Raw genomic sequence first — 17,733 nt, 5'->3', positions numbered from 1 at the left:
AGATAATAAGATACAGCTCACAAATAATGCCTTTTTGGAAGATAAATAACAGGACCGACAGCTTTATGATTGCAAAGAAAGCCTTGGTTTACAGTCGTGAAACACAACCAAATTCAGTGTGATTGAATTTGCAGCTTTTATTTAAATTGGATTTTTTTTTTTTTTCCAAATATCAATGACGTTAATAAGAGATACATACATTCAGGGAAATGTATGCAGTTTTCTAAATTAGATTAAAACATGTTAAAAATAAAGAAATAAAACTATAATAAAACTATAATACCAAAACTCAAAGAAAAGATTGACTGGTACAGGCCCTTCCTGGGTAAATATAAATATATAAATATATATGCATTTTTTTTCAATGCAGCTATTTTCAGCCAAAACCTTGTGATTAAAATGAAAAGCGAAAGACACCAACAGAGAAACAGCTGCATAGCAGTACCCACAAGTACAGAGATGACCTTGAACTGTAACAAAATAAAAAGCTTCACTTTTATTTGTTACTCTTAGATTTATAGTCTCAAATTTTACACAATGAAAATGGTTTCGATAAAAAGGATAAATGACAGTACTTGGACCTGTGTGTGCAGTTTAACAAAAATAATCAGTATCAATATGCTATTGTGCTACTGCTGATACAAAAAATGAATTTCACAATAAAGATAATTGTTATAAACAATCTTTTTCATTATTTGATGTTTGTTCTGTTTTAGGGACCCCGCGTTGTTCAGAAGATCATTCGGAAAGAGCGACTCATTCTCAGATATTGTTTTCAAAGCTCTTGGTTATGGTACACTGATCATGCAGTTTCCTGTTAGAAACCGCACTACTCTGATAGAGGAAATCATACTACATTACATTTGAAATAAAGAAAGACGTCACATTCTAAAACTTCAGTCTTAATTAATCATTCGAAAATAAAATGTCAGTAAGTTAAGCACTGATAATTCTCTAGTCAAAGCTGGGTATTAAATGGTACTGTTTATATTAGGATCATTTATCAGTAACATTTAACAGTATCAAAATAGTCTATTATAAAATACTTTTGAGTATACCATTCCTATTTTATTGTAAATCTAAAACAGCATTACATAAAAAATATATTGCACCCACAGCAATCTAGCAATGTATTCAATATAATTTAATATATAGCATGAACATGATACATAATACTATATAGCAGTAATTACCATTATCCTCCTAAACAGTATGGTGTATGATTGGTAAAAAGAGGCCAGTAGTGTGTAAAAATGTGTATTCTGTATATAAAGGGTGCAGTTACCTACATACCCGTAAACATGTAGAAGTTCACTGCGGAAAATATTATTATTATTATTATTATTATTATTATTATTATTATTATTAATTCCACTAAACAAATTAGTAAAACAATGAATACGATTACATTTGTTTGCAAAGCATCTTTCCAACGCGTCCTTGTGTGTTTTTTTTTATCACCTTGTGTCTGTCCTTCCCTGGCCGGTCTGATTACAGCTTTGCCCTTACTGCAGTATTGCATGTATAATGCAGTTTAGATCTTATTCAAGGGGCATGTACGGTACCTCTCAAAGTATTCATATTTAGGAGCCATGGTACAGATCGGACAAACCTCCAGCAGCGAGTCGCTTTGTATCATCGAAGGAAAGCAGCTGTAGAAATACAGTGGTTGCTTGTTTCCTTTTGTTTGACTGTGGATGAAAGAGTTATAACCCACTTAAGATGTTGCTGCACTGACTGATGTGTAAAAATAAGAGTGGAAACCAGCACTCAGTATGCAGCACCTTGAAAACCGGTTAAAACAGTATCTTCAAGGGCTTAACTATTATGAACTACCTTATCCAGTTTTAAACAAAGAAGCTTTCACCTTGTGGTCTATTTTAGATCAAAACAGCTGCAGATCTTCATAATCTTAAACCCCTACAGCACAGCTATGGCCAAAAGTTTTGCATCACCCTATAGAATTAACACATTTTGTTTCAAAAAGTCGAATGAATAATGTTACGTTAAGAGATTGAATTACATTCTGCTTTGTAGTTTTCCATATACTGACACTGATATAAAAACTGAAGCAAATTGAAAAATGTGACATTTTGAAATCTAACATGGAATACTGTACTACTATTATGGCTTCCGGTTTTTGTGATATCATTTTGTAGTTGTTTTTTTCTATTACAAGATGATAAATAAAATGGAACATTTGCAGCTTTTTTGAGGCTTGCTTGAGACCTCAATGTGATATGGTGCTAATGGTGGAATTTAAAAATGCATTTATTTATTTATTTTGCATTAGTGCTGGAAGACAGGACACCAAAGTCTTTTTATTTTTAAAGACTGAGGTGTGATTGACTAAAAGGCTTTAAGACGAGCAAGATGAAAGATGTGTAACATGGAAGATGTAAATGCAATAATGTTTTCAATAGCAGAACAATATGATTCCCCCCCACTCACATTAGTTGTGTTTTTTTGTGGTCGTGGAATGTCACTGAATATGGGGAGACAGTAAATCAGATCAATGTTTTGTCCCAACAATGTGATCAAAGTAGAGTTTGACTCTGTACATGTACTGTGTGTGATAATCCCTTCCAAGGACAGCAGCACGGCAGATACAGTAATACTACAATAAGAAATCATACTAATAGAAACCTGCACACTCTCTTTCTTAGTAAACCTCAATATTATATTCATGCTTCAGTATGTTGTCTATGTTGTTATATTTGTTTTGCAGAATAGACATGTCAACATTTCCATTATTAAATTAAATTAAAGCGCATGTGGTTGGTAATTTGTCTAAAAACAGAACCACTCACTTTTTAAATCTATATCAAAATTTAAACTGGTGTATTTTTTATATTTATCGAGCAATTTGCTATAATATTTAACTTTACCAATAACTTTACACACTGTTTTAATCATGTTGTTATTGTTATTGATGCCAGACCATCTTTATTATCTTCTAATATTGATTCTAAAAAATATATATGTCTACAGACTTGGTTGTTTTGATTTTGCCTTTTGTCTCACCATGTTAGGTCATCGAGAAAATTTCTACATCTGTGATAGAGAAATGACTGAGTGCCCTTGGCCTTGAAGTATGAGGTAAATCTATACATTTTTTTTCAGTACATTAATAACCCATTGATTGCATAACAGAGATTGTTTGGTGTTTTATAATTAAATCAAGCCTTGTGCTGTAAGTTGTTTAGTGTATAGAGTAGACAGGTCCCTCCCTGTATTATCTTATCTGAATGACATTAAAAAGATAGACACATGGGATGAATGAATGGAGAAAGAGATTACTTTAAATAGACAAAAGCTATTATGAAATTGAAATTCAACTCATATTTTGATTCGCATTGTGTAAGTTTGTTAAATGCTACTGGTCAAGATCAGATAATTATTTTTGTATTTGCTTAGACTTGTATGAATAATTTGAATAACATGCATGGATTTATTTTAATTGTAATTGCAAAAATCATAGTTTTAGGATACCACTGGAATAATTAAGCAATACAAATAGACGTTATACTTTATCTTGCCCTTTTAGTGATCTGATTGATATTCAGTGATCACACTAAGAACAAATATCATTTTAAACAGCTTGTTACATTTTTAATGCTGAATGTATGGTTAGTGTTGTCGCATATGTAAGTTATTAATTATGACAGTGACCTTTATATGACTTTTTAAAATTGAAAACCTAAATATTTTGGAATTTTACGAGAGCAGTTTTGATATAGTATATCATTTCTGATTCTAATGGAGTACTGATTCTTGCTACCTGAGCGGTAGGTAATTTTGCTTCAGTGTTGTTCAGTTATTTCTGATAAATGCAATGCACTTTTGAGAAATGGCACAAATGTGCAATGGGAAATAAAGTTGTCTTGGAGATATTTCCATTTATATGTTTACTCATATTGTTCTGGCAAAGGAATGCTACCTATTTCGAAAGCATCTTTTAATAGGAAGGCTATTTTCCATCATCCACGCAGTGCAGCAATGCAAATGTTTCTATATTTAAAGCTATACGAAAAGACAGCTTGCACATAACAATACATAGCAATGTGATTTACTATTGTTAGGTTTCATGGTCTTAAAATGTTACTGTTGTTTACCTGGGTTTTCATACATAAACATATAAACCTTGTTCTATATTAAAGTGGTTATATATTCATTACATATTTTTTTAAAAAAATACATCCTAATCTTTTTAATCAGATTAAAGCTGTTTCAATAATTTGTATACACTTTTAATGGAATTTGTTCACTCTTTTGTGAACAGGGTCCATTAATATGTTGCAGGAGGTCCAATTGAAGAAAAAGATTAGTTCTAGTTTTATACAATTAATGTTCCTTTTCCTCTCATGAGAATGTGCCTGTCCTATACACTTGATTCAAAATAAGGTCCTTTGACTCGCTATATATGATTATTAAAAATATTATTATTTATTGGTGTTGGTGTATTTTAAAATACATATCTGCTCATTCATTCTTGTATCACAGCTATTCCACGTTTAATATGTTTTTTGTTTGTTTTTTAAATCTATTTTGGATTAAAAGTGAAACATGAATTTCTCAAGGTAGCTTTTCAAAATGAGCAGGTCATTTTATTTAAGCCAGAGGGTGCACTGTTAGGGTCATTTTAAAGAGCCTTAATTAAAGTTTTACATATGAGATATCCCATCTTTCAGAAGAAGCAGGCATTTCATAATACACAAAAGCTGTCAAAGAAATTGAAACTACCTGATCTCCCACAGGTCTTAACTGGTTTTGCTTGGATTTTGAGCAACACAGGTTTGTGAAGTATAGGCTTATACAGGTTCACAATGGTACAATACAGGCATTAGTAGTGTGCCAAGTTCTGCCATCCCAATACTACGGTAGTAAAGGATTTTACTTTCTTTGTTTCTATAAATGCTAGGCTTCAATGTTTTATGAATAAAACTGACCAAAACAATGATGTAAAGCTGCCAAGTGTAACATATTTACATTGATATATTTTCATGGTGAAGTGAGATAGATTTTGTTAAAAACAGCAACAAAAAAAGAACGTATTTGCACACTTATAAAAAAAAGTAGGTATTGCATTTCCCTTGTGGGAGGGTCATTTTACATCATTTATGTTGGATACATTAAAACCAGGCCTTAGAAAAGGTCAGGGAATAATTTCTATCTAGCACCAAACCAAGAGAGAACTTTCTAGCTTTTCATTCCTTCACAACATACATTTTAAAAAGCGGACGCAGTGTTTATTCTCTTGCATTCGATCCAGTACAGCAGGTATGCACAGACTAAGGATTTTCTAAAGCTGTGGCAAATGTGTGGTTCAATGGCCTCGTCCACAAAGGGGTCAGGCTCAGGCCTTTCACACTCAAACCTTTGTCTTGTATTTCTCTGCTTGCACTTTACAGGTACATTAACCCTTGAATTTTCACCGTGTAGCCCTGAACTTTACCACCAAGCTACTTGTACTATGAATACACAGCTGCTTCACATCCGCATTTAGTAAAAAAGGAAATAACTGTATCTATTATTTTAGGTCATTTCAAAGTATTTTCTTTTTCTATCAATAGAAGCTGTTGCAAGTGTAATCTGATGCACCAGATCGGCATTGACATGCATTGACACTAAACATAATGGTTAACAAAGGAAAGAGTCAAATTTAACTGCCTACTCGCCAACATTGGGGTCTGTCTGAATGACATCATCCCTGTATTTCTATTGTATTCAGTCATTCATTATAATGTTAATAAGTCACACCTGGGGAGAAGCACCAGCAGTAGGACTAGTTAGAGTTAAAAGACGGGGAGTATGTCATGCCACTGTGTAGATTGAAATAGGTGGCCCGAATTCAGTGCCCAAAATGTGTTTGTTAGACATTAATTTGTCACAGATTGCAGGGAACTAGTGTTCACATATCAAGCCCTGTCTCCTGAACGGGACTGCAGCACAGTATATACTTGTGAGCTCAAACAGTCAATAGGCAAGATTGTAGACAAGTAGGGTTAAATTTAGCAACCAGAGACAGAAATTTAAGAAGCAAGCAGAAAATGAATAAATACTGGTCTTGTACGTCATTCAAAAGTCATCTTATTATGCAGCACCCTTACTGAATAAGCGCAGATCTGGTCTTAGCAAACATACCTTTAGAATGACAGGCATTTAATAGTTTGCTTCTTCAAAATCTGAAAACTTTTTTTTTTTCCTGCAACTACATGTCGATTTGTCATATGACAGTGATGACTAATCCCTCTGAATACTAGTAGTTACACCCTGAGAAATAATGGAAAAGTAAGCAGTAAGTGCACCATTCTGTCTTTCTGTCCTTGCAGAAAACTGTGTCCTGAACGTAGCCTGCGACAGCCACGTTGGTTTAGGGTGGGTTTTAGTATTTCATCTCGGGTTTCTACTGGGAAGGACATCAAATTTCACTTCTAGACATGACTGACAGGCTAGGGGGTGGGGAATCTTAACTGAAACTCAAATCTTTTTGCTGTGCTTGCCTGAGATGCTTGGATTTAAAATAACGTAATTTTCTTAAAGTTATATCATACAGTAACAGTAAATCCATAATGTTGAACAGTACAATATACTATTAGGAACTGTTTCTAGCTTGTCCCTAATGCTTCCCTGGGTGCTGTTATCAAGGTAGACTCACTCACTGTAATCACGTGAATCAAAGCAGGCACAGCAAGTAAGAGAAGGCCAGGAACTCTCCCAACAGTCTTTGGAACTATTCCAAAGTTTACAAATTGGTACTCGTATTTCGTCAAATGTTTTTCCTTTACAAAACTGCAAAGTGAACCGTAAAACACAAAGTGGGTTAACCAACCAAAAGCTACTCTTCTGCTCACAGGACATTCTCCATTGGTGTGACTTTTGCATAGGACAGTGGGTCTTCATCATGAGTTAAAGGTAAAGCATTATTTGGCCCAAGTGTTATACCTACTTTAATTATGCACTTCCTTTTCCAGTTTATAAAGTACAGTGCAGCATTATGTGCACATTAAAGAACAGAGCAGGATTCAAAAGCTTTTATACCTGAGCCTGGAGAACTGTCTTGTCCAAGATAATATGCAGATACAGGACTCTTTGTTGAAGGAAGGAGGTAGGGGTTTGAGGCAGTGTTTAGCTTACTTGTTCTTTTAATTTGTTTCAGGCACAAAATTACTTATTTTTCTCACCATTAGTTGGATTTATTTAGAGATAAAATGCGAATGACAGGCCAAAAAATCATTTAAAAAAGCTTGTTTAGTGGTTATCACATAACAGGTGTATGTTTACAGTGAACAGTGCTTAACATTCAGCTATTGTTTGTCTTGTGGCTGATTCCAGCAGTGATGGCTTTCTTAGTTATCTGCCTCTAAGGCACCACTGCCCGGGAGGGTTTTGGGTTCAATCCCCAGTGGGGGACACTGCTGTTGTACCCTTGAGCAAGGTACTTTACCTAGATTGCTCCAGTAAAAATCCAACTGTATAATGGGTAATTGTATGTAAAATGTAAAAATAATGTGATATCTGTATAATGTGAAATAATGTATAATGTGATATCTTGTAACAATTGTAAGTCGCCCTGGATAAGGGCGTCTGCTAAGAAATAAATAATAATAATAATAATAATAATAATAATAATAATAATAATAATAATAATAATAATAATAATAATAATAAATTGTAGACTTAGTCTTGTCACCATTTATAACCATGCTGCAAAACATAATTAACAGCAAACCGGTTTCTACAAAATTGGGTTTTGGTTTGAACAAGTGGCCATGTTGTGTTCAATACAAGAGACCTTAGGGCGTGTTGCTTTCTTTTTTTAAATAGTTGAGTGTTAGGACAGTTTAACCCTACACCACAACAAGCAGTATGTTCTGTAAAAAAAAAACACACACACACACACTTATTTTTTAAACTTTAACCTGTGTGATAAAACAGCAACAGCAACAGAAAGCAGTCAGAGTTTTATTACGATCTCGGTTTCTGCTAACTTAACTCTAACAAGAGACCATTTGCTTTGCTTCTAGATAGTCAATGAATACAGTACTTAAACAACTTAGAACTGTGTCCTCACATGGTTTTCCTTCTCTGAGCATGGGATCCCTGTTCTTTTTGTAAACTGATCTTTAACCCATTTGGAAGATGCAAATCAAAGCTTTATTAAACTTAGCACATCAGGGCTAGTTGTATTTGGCCTGAAGGAATGTTGGATTAAAAATATACAACACTGTAGGGGAAAGATTACAAATACAAATTCATATTTGCAGTATATATATATCATTGCCATAGATTAAATTAACTGTCCAGTAACATGTCACATTTTGATAATGCATTTTCTTATACAATTAGGTACACCTTGAGACAAAGGTAAGACTTGACAGAACTATTTTTAAACAGTTTGGAAAATAACTGTATTGATATTTGTGAAGATGACAATGAGATAACAGTTGATTTTCGGGAAGAACCTAAAAACGATGTAGGCACTATGTTGCCTCCACAAAAAAAAAAAAAAAATCATATTACTTCAAAGCATATATTTCTGTGTTTCTCAGATGCAGTGGGTGTATGAATTAGATCCAGTATTATCAAAACACAGAGATTTTGTTTTGTCAACTTTTAGTGCTTTTTTGGGTTTGTTTGGGACACCACCATTTCAGTTTGGTGGTGTCTGGCTCTGGAATGGAGCATTCACAACTGTCTTCCACCTGACACCATGAGGGGCCACAAACAGCACGTCAAGCTTCTTTATGCCTGTGTTTGCACAGATATGGATTACAAGGGGTAATAAGAAAATGATATATAAGCGCAAAAATAAAATTAAGTTATAGTTTAGATTCTGGGCTTTATATTACAGCATTATGTTTAGCTTTTGTCAGTAACTCTTTAAATTAAGCATTATTACTGGCACACTACTCCAGGGAGTTTTGGGAAATATGGGATTCTGGGGTTACTTATTAAAAATGTACTCTATAAAGCATTTGTATTTTATAACTTGCTCTATAATCCCCTAGTATAACTAATAATCTTAACAACCGTCATTGTTGTTACCCAGTAATTGTAGTTTCTAAGTACTGTTTAACAACATATATTAATAATGCGACAGTAAAGTTTTGCCACTTTCTCTTATTCCTGTCCAACTAAGAAAATAACTTTTTCCAGTGACCCGTTGCCTGCACAGCACTGTAATTCATGCCTTTATTAAGGTGTTTTTAAAAAAAACACAAAAAAACTGAAATCCAATTTATTCTCCAATAACGCAGCTAATGTAAGGGGCAGCCTTCATGTTGAATGAGTTAGTGGGCATGCTCTAGCTCCACCAGTGCTTTTAATGGAGACAGGTCGAATGTATGCCAAGGTCACAGAGCTAAGCCCATCACTTCAATTTATTGTACAGTGGATTGAATCAAGGAGAGTTTTTCAAACCTTGCAGGAATTCAATCCAGGACCCAGAGGTTAACCATAACCACACAACCCCCTCCACCACCACAAAACCATGGATTCAATAACTGGATCAAAAACTATTAGATATTAACTATAAGCATTACTTAACTCAATTTCCTAAAAACACAAGTAGTAAATACATTATATTAGTTACGCAATAAGTGGTAAACAGTAAAGAAGTTTTTTTTTCTAGGGGAGATACAATTTTATAATTTAAGTTAGGTCAAAGTAATTTAATTACAATTTAAAAAGCAGAATATGTTGCCTGTCCACACCAGTGTGAAATAAATTAAATCTTACCAGCCTTCAAAGGGTCTATTCTTTTAAACTAAAACAGTGGCAATCTAAATACTTCTGTCATTTAATTGATTGCATTAAAGGGACAAAGCTAACGACGCATTTAAAAGTGGGTTAATATTAAAAGGGTAGTTGTGCCACGATGGCTCATGTGGTGATGTCAGGCCAGGAAATGCAGGACACAGAATGGTGAGTGAAATGCGCTGGTGCACAGATTTAATAATTAATAAACAAAACAAAAGGTTTGGACAAAACACAGACACTTTCACAAAACGGCACGGTGGCCAAAACAAACAGAGACAAAACCAAACAAGTATCGTGCTGGTGTAAAACCAGCATGGGTAGTAATTGTTTTTTATATTAAGTTTCTTTATCTCATGACTCACGTCTCTCGTTCTGCCTCTGAACACACTAACCTCAGTCAACCAAGGCTGCGGGTTTATATACATGTGACTGTCTCCAAATTAGTAATAAATCAATCAGTCTGGAGACAGTCACATTCTGCACTAGTTTAGCATGGATAGTTTAGCAACCCCATCCATGTTGCACAACAGTTAATAGAATAATGTGTTTGTACACACATAAACAATACATTTTAAATAATAATACAACAAATAATATACTACACACAGGGGTGGGGTGTACCCCGTCCCAGTAGTAATTAGATCAGCCACTGTTTAGAACATTTGAATAGATCACACACTGTTCACTGGAGTTGTAACAAAACGTGTGCAGCTAGTTTTGTTAATTTGATGCCAGTGTAACTGAAAACAAGTCACTTCTTGACTGCTAGGAAATTTGGCATGAAGTGTGGTTTTCGTTTACTTGCTTATGTATCATATCGGTAAACGCTTCTGTACTTTTGAATAAGAGGTTGAAAAAGTAATTTCGGTCGATGAGCACTGAATATGAAGACTGCTACATTTTAGGTCAGAGCAAGTATGCTATAAAGGCTATCTTATCAAAACAGTTTCAGATTGTATTCTATTTCAGTTTCTTAAAAGGGCCCCTGACATGCAACCTTGTTGACACCACTGTCTGCAGTTTTTTATATCTTAGTATAAATCAGCTGCAGGGTTTAGGAAGGGCTAGTGACGAAACCTGGTATGAAAGTTCATGAGCACATACTCTTGAGAGTATCACAATCTAGGTGGCCTACTTATACATGATTTCCGGCTTATGGTTGGCGATGATAATTGAAGGCTTTACTTATAAAAAAAAAAAAAAAAAGAAAATAACATCATCTAAATGTAGTTAAACTTTACAATGCCAGTTATTGAACGTAATGTCCATGTAGATCATACCACAGGACAAAAACAAGGTTTGTGTTATTTATATCTTTTGTGGGGATATGGATATTAAATAATATGGACAAACAATCTTTTATATATTACTTAAAAGTGCTTGATTCAATTAATCTGCAATCTACAAATGCGCTGAAAACAACCAGGAAACATTTAAGTGGTGGGTATTTCTTTGAGGTGGATGGCGTCAATCAGCACAAATTATGAGCTGCCAATTACTCCTGCTCACTACCTCCACTTGCTTTGCTTAGTTTATTGCTTCCCCTTAGTACATAGTTTGAGTAGTTTTGTGTATTGCAGCATGCCTGCATAACTGCAAAAGAAAAATCAAAACCCATACATTTTAATCTGCCTGTCATCGGACTATCAATTGAGCAATCAAAAGGATTGAATACTTTAAGAGCAGGTATAACTTAATCAGCGTTGGCATGGCAAGAACATGGATTGAACAAAGCAGTAAGGGCAAGATATAATGGAGTGGAGAGAGGAAGCACAGGGGGGTGGAGATTGCTGGTCTTCCTTTTTCCCTTTTCAAGAACTGATAACCTTGATCATGTGTGTGTAGTGTGATTTTCTGCCTAGATATAAGTGAGTTCAGTTTCAGACAGGCAGAAACAGCAGCTTGTGGTGAGAATGGAATTGTACAGACTTGTCCCAGAGCGAAGCTGCCCGTAGGTTATTCACATTTTAAATTAGGCTTTGCAGGTGAATACCTTTTTTCAAAATTATTTTCCCTCTTCATTATATCTCTCATTGGGAATGCTCAAGAAATGGTTATAATGTTATCAAAGTGTATGTAATTATTTAAATACAGTGGCGGGGGTGGGGGGTCTTTTCTCCACCACTTCTCTTAGGTATTAAAAATAATGAGCTTTTGAAATTAGGTTTGAATTCAGTCCTTGAGGATCCTCTAATTCAGCCTTTGGCGTATGAGTTTAGAGAACAAGTCATTCTACTTTACTCATTATTCTGATGTTACAGAAATGAAGGATTGTACTTTGTTTGTCTTGAAAGCTTGGGATCCAGGCTTACGGTGACATATGTGTTGGTTAAGGAAAGGTACATGTATCAGATCTCCCAAGAGCTGGAGTTAGGTTGATACTCTCCATAATGGGAGACCCCAGCGCTGTGCATGTAACACATAGAAAAAACCCTGATGTTAGCCATTATAAGTACTGCAAATTGATGATAAATAGCAATTTTAAACATTTCTTTTTAAATACCTTATCTTGCACTTTGGGGTTCTCATGTTGTCTGGCTGTCTTTCTCTACACTACCACCCTTCCTCCTTATTTGCTTATTAGGATTATACTGTGTGTCTAATTATATTTCATTTCCTTACCCTCAGTGAAGCACTGTGGCAGCACAGTTCTCTACATCTTCCTCCAAGGTTTTTGTGCCAGGCAATCCAGGCAATAATTCAATAGACACAACCATGGGCATAAATGCCACTAACTTACTTCCAAACTGAACGCACATGTCACTACCTATAGCTTAGAGACTTACAGCAGACCAATCATCTTTCAAAATACTTGGCCAGTGGCTGCTCATTACAATTATATATATATATATATATATATATATATATATATATATATATATATATATATATATATATATATATATATACACACACAGTATATATATATAGTTAACACTTTGGCTTTAGTGGTCTGAACCTTAGCCTCAGTGGACATCACAAAAAATACACACAATGTGCTTGAGAGAGACCCAAGACAGAATTGCAGTGCTTATGTCACGACTGAGGCACACTCACAGAGTTATGAGAGGACACCTAATGTTAACCAGTACCACTGTCCCACAGAACAAAAAAAAAAAATCTCTTAATTGGCCTTGCCGCTACATGATCAGGTTGTTTTACTACTTGAAGTGTATTCATTTCTACATGTCTGCAGTAATGCTGGATCTATTCTCCAGATAAAATTGTGTCATTCAAAAACGAATATGGCTTTGGCAGCCCTCACATGTATTTATTTATTTTTTGCAATATTATACACATATTATAGCCTGTTTTTAAATAGAGGGAGATTACTCTACACTACAACTACAACCCCTGAAACTGCTCAAGTAAAAGGCAATTCTGTGGTCTGCTTGGGTCAAGCCCCAACATATATGGCCTGCCAGCAACATGCTGGGCTCAACCAGGCAGCTGTAATCAACCACCTTGAAAAATGACTCAGAAAAGGACACTGCATTTGTCTAACTGCGGCACAAATGTTTACACGAGAAACCTGACAGTTGCTGTTTTATTTACCAGCTTGGTAACCCAAAGCTAGAATTTAATGTTACATATTTCCTCAGCTGCGAATAGTATCTAGAAGATCCCCCTGCTTGTTAGCTTGATAAATAACTTCACTAGCAGGAATCTGCTGAATTTTAGGTTTGCTGTCTATTTTCTGTTTGCTGACAATAAATTTCATCTCTCTCTCTGGGAACTAAAAAACAATCACATGGTATTTCACCACCACTATGCTGCTGCCTTGCTCATACAATTAGATATTCTTGTTTGTTTCTAGAAATGTTGTCTTTTTATCAGTTTAAATTAAATGTAATTGTACATCCTTGCTCCAGCTTATTTAGTTGCGGTGCAGACTGCAACCGTTAGTCATTGAAGAAATGTAACAAGGGGGGCATATTGTGCAATGAAATGCAGACATTTTGGAGTTAATATCTCCTCAGTCCATTGTGTTCTCTGTGACTCAGAGAGATCTTTGTCTTTCATATTACATATGAACTATGGCCATGTGCTGACCTTACAGGTACCCCAGTGTGTTTATAGTACTTTATAAACACTCTAGGGGGCTAAAGAAGGTACTATCTACAGTAATTGTTGTACATTAAAGGGATTATTTCCACACCATACATAGTTTTCTGGCTAAGTGCATGTTACTTATAGGCTAAAGCTAATGTTCTGCGTGCAATCGCAGAAAGCCACATACAGTGTTTCAATTATTTCAATATATATTGAATAATTGAAATGCATAATGGCCCATAATACTAGGAGGTACCTTTCTTCATTGTAGAAAAGATTCATTCTACAGTCAAATTATTGTTTAGTCCACTTGAGGTCTGGCTTGAGAATGCTCTGTTGTTTTAAAGAATTGTACACAAAATATCCCAGCTTTGCATGCCATAAAACCATAATTGGTCAAGACTATTTTTTAAGCTATGTTGTACAGTAGGTAATTCAATATAGATTTAAAGTAAATATTATTAGAAAATGGAAAGATTTCAAGCACATCAGTGACAAATAGCACAAACTACATCCAGCCACATGGACTTTATTCATGTTTTCCCATAAAGCTTCAACAATGCAGCCTAAACCTGCCAAATGATCGTGGGATTTAAAGAGATGGGGCTACAAAATATTTGTCCAGTCCACTAAGTGTTTAGTTCAAATCACAAAACTAATTTCACTTGTGATCTAAACTGGTTTTAAAAGCAATGACATCACCAAACTAATCTGAATTCATATGAAAGGTATAGCACACATCAAAGTGTCCACCACTAAAACCAACTAAATATGATATGGCACCCTACGATATGGCATGGTCTGAAATGTGAGTGCTCCACAGAATGTTTTTATACAGATGCATAGCTTTGACATGACAAAATACTGACTTTCTGACTAATTAGAGTGTGCAACCGCAAGACAGAAGCCCTGGTTTGATGCACTGTGCTTCAGCATTATACAGTAACTTGCAAAACTTTGTATTTCCACTCCACTCTTCTCCACAGCAGTTTTGATTTACATCTGCATTACAGAGCCATAAAAATTAAAATAGACTGACCTTAATTACACTATAATATTGCGGCTATATACTGCAGCTTCTGTATGTCTGCCAGTGAGGGCTGTCACTGTACCAGATGCTTGCTGATTTAAAATGTATTCTCTCTCACTGTGCAGCATTTGAGTGTTCATCTTAAATGTATTTATTTTTTCCCCACATGCTCAGAGCTTCCTCTTGTTTTACTTAGCTGCAGCACCACACTACAGTGATGGGATGTTAACCCAGCAATAATTAAATTCATTAAAAAGGCTTAATCACAACATTTCTTCACCTAGGGGCAGGAATATAACCGATCCAGTCCTGGTTGAAATGTGTATCATGTATATAGAATCTGTGGCGGCACTCATTGTATTAATAATGATACATTGGGACTAGACACAGATCTTTATCTTCTTCTTTGTGAGCTCAACAGATGTGATCATCTCTGCTTTGATGCACGATGGATTTTCTACATGGACTATGGGCAGTGTCTCTTTAAATGTAACTGTCATAAATTGAAGTGAATGCTAGTGTAGAACTTGGTGGAAGGAATTAAGCTTCTTCTTTTTGGATGAATTCTTTAAATAAATATATTAGAAGAAAGCAGTGTGTGTTTGCATGTCTACTACATGCTTTAGTAGTCTAGACTAAACATTTGTGTTTACAAGGCCCGATCCTGCCTGTGGTTAAACATACATTATAGGGAAGAAAATGCTTTTTTGGTTATGGTTAACCAACAAAGGGAATGTGCTTGGTACACTTAATTACAGATCTTCTAAAAGCTTTACCCCAAATGGGTCACTGCCAGTAAGTTTTATTAAAAATAATATAATAATAATTTTAAAAAAGATTTTCAAAAAACAGTATTATTGTATCACACTCGTGGTATAATTTTCGTAGCAAGTGATTTTCAAACAAAATGTGTTAATTAAATCAATGCATTAATGCTCTGAAATTGAGTCGACGAGATCGTTAATGAACGTATTTCTCATTAAAAAGCTTGTCGCAGGTCTCCTACATCACTTCCTGTCTCAACGACTGGATAAGGGGAACTTGTTAATCAAAATGCATGTTAACGAGATCAAGAAACTACTAGCATACAGGGAGGAGGCTCTCCCACCAGCGAGCAGTAGCCACATGGAAATAAAACATAATGGGAATATCTATGTTGTGTATAATTTGTAAACTTAATTTAAAATTGTGCATTTTGTCATGCGGGATGTACATTTATTTAGAGCACTTCACATATGAAATGCTAATTTGCGATTATCTGGCGTGTGGGTAAAAATCGGACGGCACAGACTAAATAAATAAATACAAATTAAACCCCACTAGTCATTTACCCTCTTTTTTTGTGTGTGTGTGTGTGTGTGGGGGGGGGGGGGTATTTTGCCACAGCTTACTATATACAACTCTTTTAATGTGAAATTGGCAATCTTTTTTTGGTTAAAAAGAAAAAAGAGACACTGTAAGCCATGTGTTTGTAGTTGTTAGCTATATTATACATGTATATCATGTATGTAACACTTTATTATATATTTATTAAGCTTTTAAAATTACAATATACCTCCCTACCCAATACACAATTTGTTATAATTAATTATTCGGTGCATTCCTCTAATCATACATTTTCTCTGGTACTCCTTGCTCGCCTCCGCGATAAATAAACTCAACACGGTTAGAAGTAGCCACTGAACACTTACAGTATTATAAGAACATTAAATATGCATACAGAGATGTGAAGGTGAAAGTGTACATTGTACATAAAGTGTCGGGGGAGTCTGACAACATTAAATACATTTAGGCAAATTCCATGTCAATGATCTTGATCACATTCCTAGTGGATCTGTGTGTCTTTGTATGCCTGTTCTTTGTACTTGTGTGGATAAGACACAGGTGTTAAAAGCCAAGGACACATTGCAAATCCGCAGTCACCTAAGTAATATCTAATATGCCCTTTTCTTATACCAAGATTTCAGTTGTATAATTTAAATAAAATGTACAATAGAGGTCAGCTGTCATATAATGTATGTATGCAGAATTCAAATAGGCTACAGTTGCATTGATAATTTTTTGGTAGTAATATTACACTTTGTGCAAATAACAGTATATCATTTTAGCGATACGACAAGCCTTCCGTAAGGTTACAAATGGTTAAACAAGTGAATAAATCTCCTTCATAACCACAAGTATAGAAAAGGCTGAATATTTTTTTTTAACTACAAATACTGAATTATCTAGGTTGTCTGTAAGAAATTAACTCTGGTCCTGTACACTCTCTCTCTGTATCATCAGCCACGGTCTGTTAAATTTCTGTTTTAAGGTGAGTTATATACTGTTTCGTTTAATAAAACCCTCCTTTTCCAAGTGCACATTAACTCCTGATAAATTATGACAATTAACACAGATTTGCTTTTAAATTCCCAAGCAAACAAAATAAATAGTCTCAAGAAGCACTGCTCGTTAAGATATTAACATTATTTCGTAAATCATATTATGACGATTATTTAATAACGAAATAGGCATAACGACCGCTTGAAAATGCCCAAATCAATGCGACATACTTTTTTCTTGATTAACACTGGAGTTATCATGTACAACCTTTTGAAAATCCTGCCTGCACAGTCTACATGAAGCTCAATCTTGTTTTGGGAAGACAAACCTTCAGCAATAGCTAATCATTTGAAACAGTTGAACCAACACATACATTATATTTGCTATACTGGTAATGTAAATTTCACTATCTGTTGCAGCTCAAAACCAATAATAATGCACACAGTATTTGCATTGAGTCAGGAACAGTACTGAAATTTTAAGGCCTATTAGCCACATTCAGGGAAGGGATACATATTCTACAAATGTAACCCAGAGAATGTCTTGAAATGTTTATCTGTGCCTAG

The 17,733-nt window shown here is 34.9% G+C and overlaps 1 protein-coding gene across 1 annotated transcript in view; it reads left to right on the top strand.

Annotated features, from left to right (window-relative positions):
- LOC117424095 (transcription factor Maf-like) overlaps nt 1–17,733 on the top strand; it is a 137,543-nt gene that overhangs the window by 12,179 nt on the left and 107,631 nt on the right. The window contains exon 2 of the mRNA XM_034040178.3: nt 3,033–3,099. Coding sequence (XP_033896069.3) covers nt 3,033–3,060 — 28 coding nt within the window. The 3' untranslated portion in view covers nt 3,061–3,099. The remainder of the gene's footprint in view (nt 1–3,032; nt 3,100–17,733) is intronic.

The sequence above is a fragment of the Acipenser ruthenus genome, chromosome 19 (assembly GCF_902713425.1).
Source record: "Acipenser ruthenus chromosome 19, fAciRut3.2 maternal haplotype, whole genome shotgun sequence".
Classification (NCBI taxonomy): Eukaryota; Metazoa; Chordata; class Actinopteri; order Acipenseriformes; family Acipenseridae; genus Acipenser; species Acipenser ruthenus.
The sequence above is the reverse complement of the archived record's forward strand: the minus strand, read 5'-3'. Positions and strand labels throughout refer to the sequence as shown.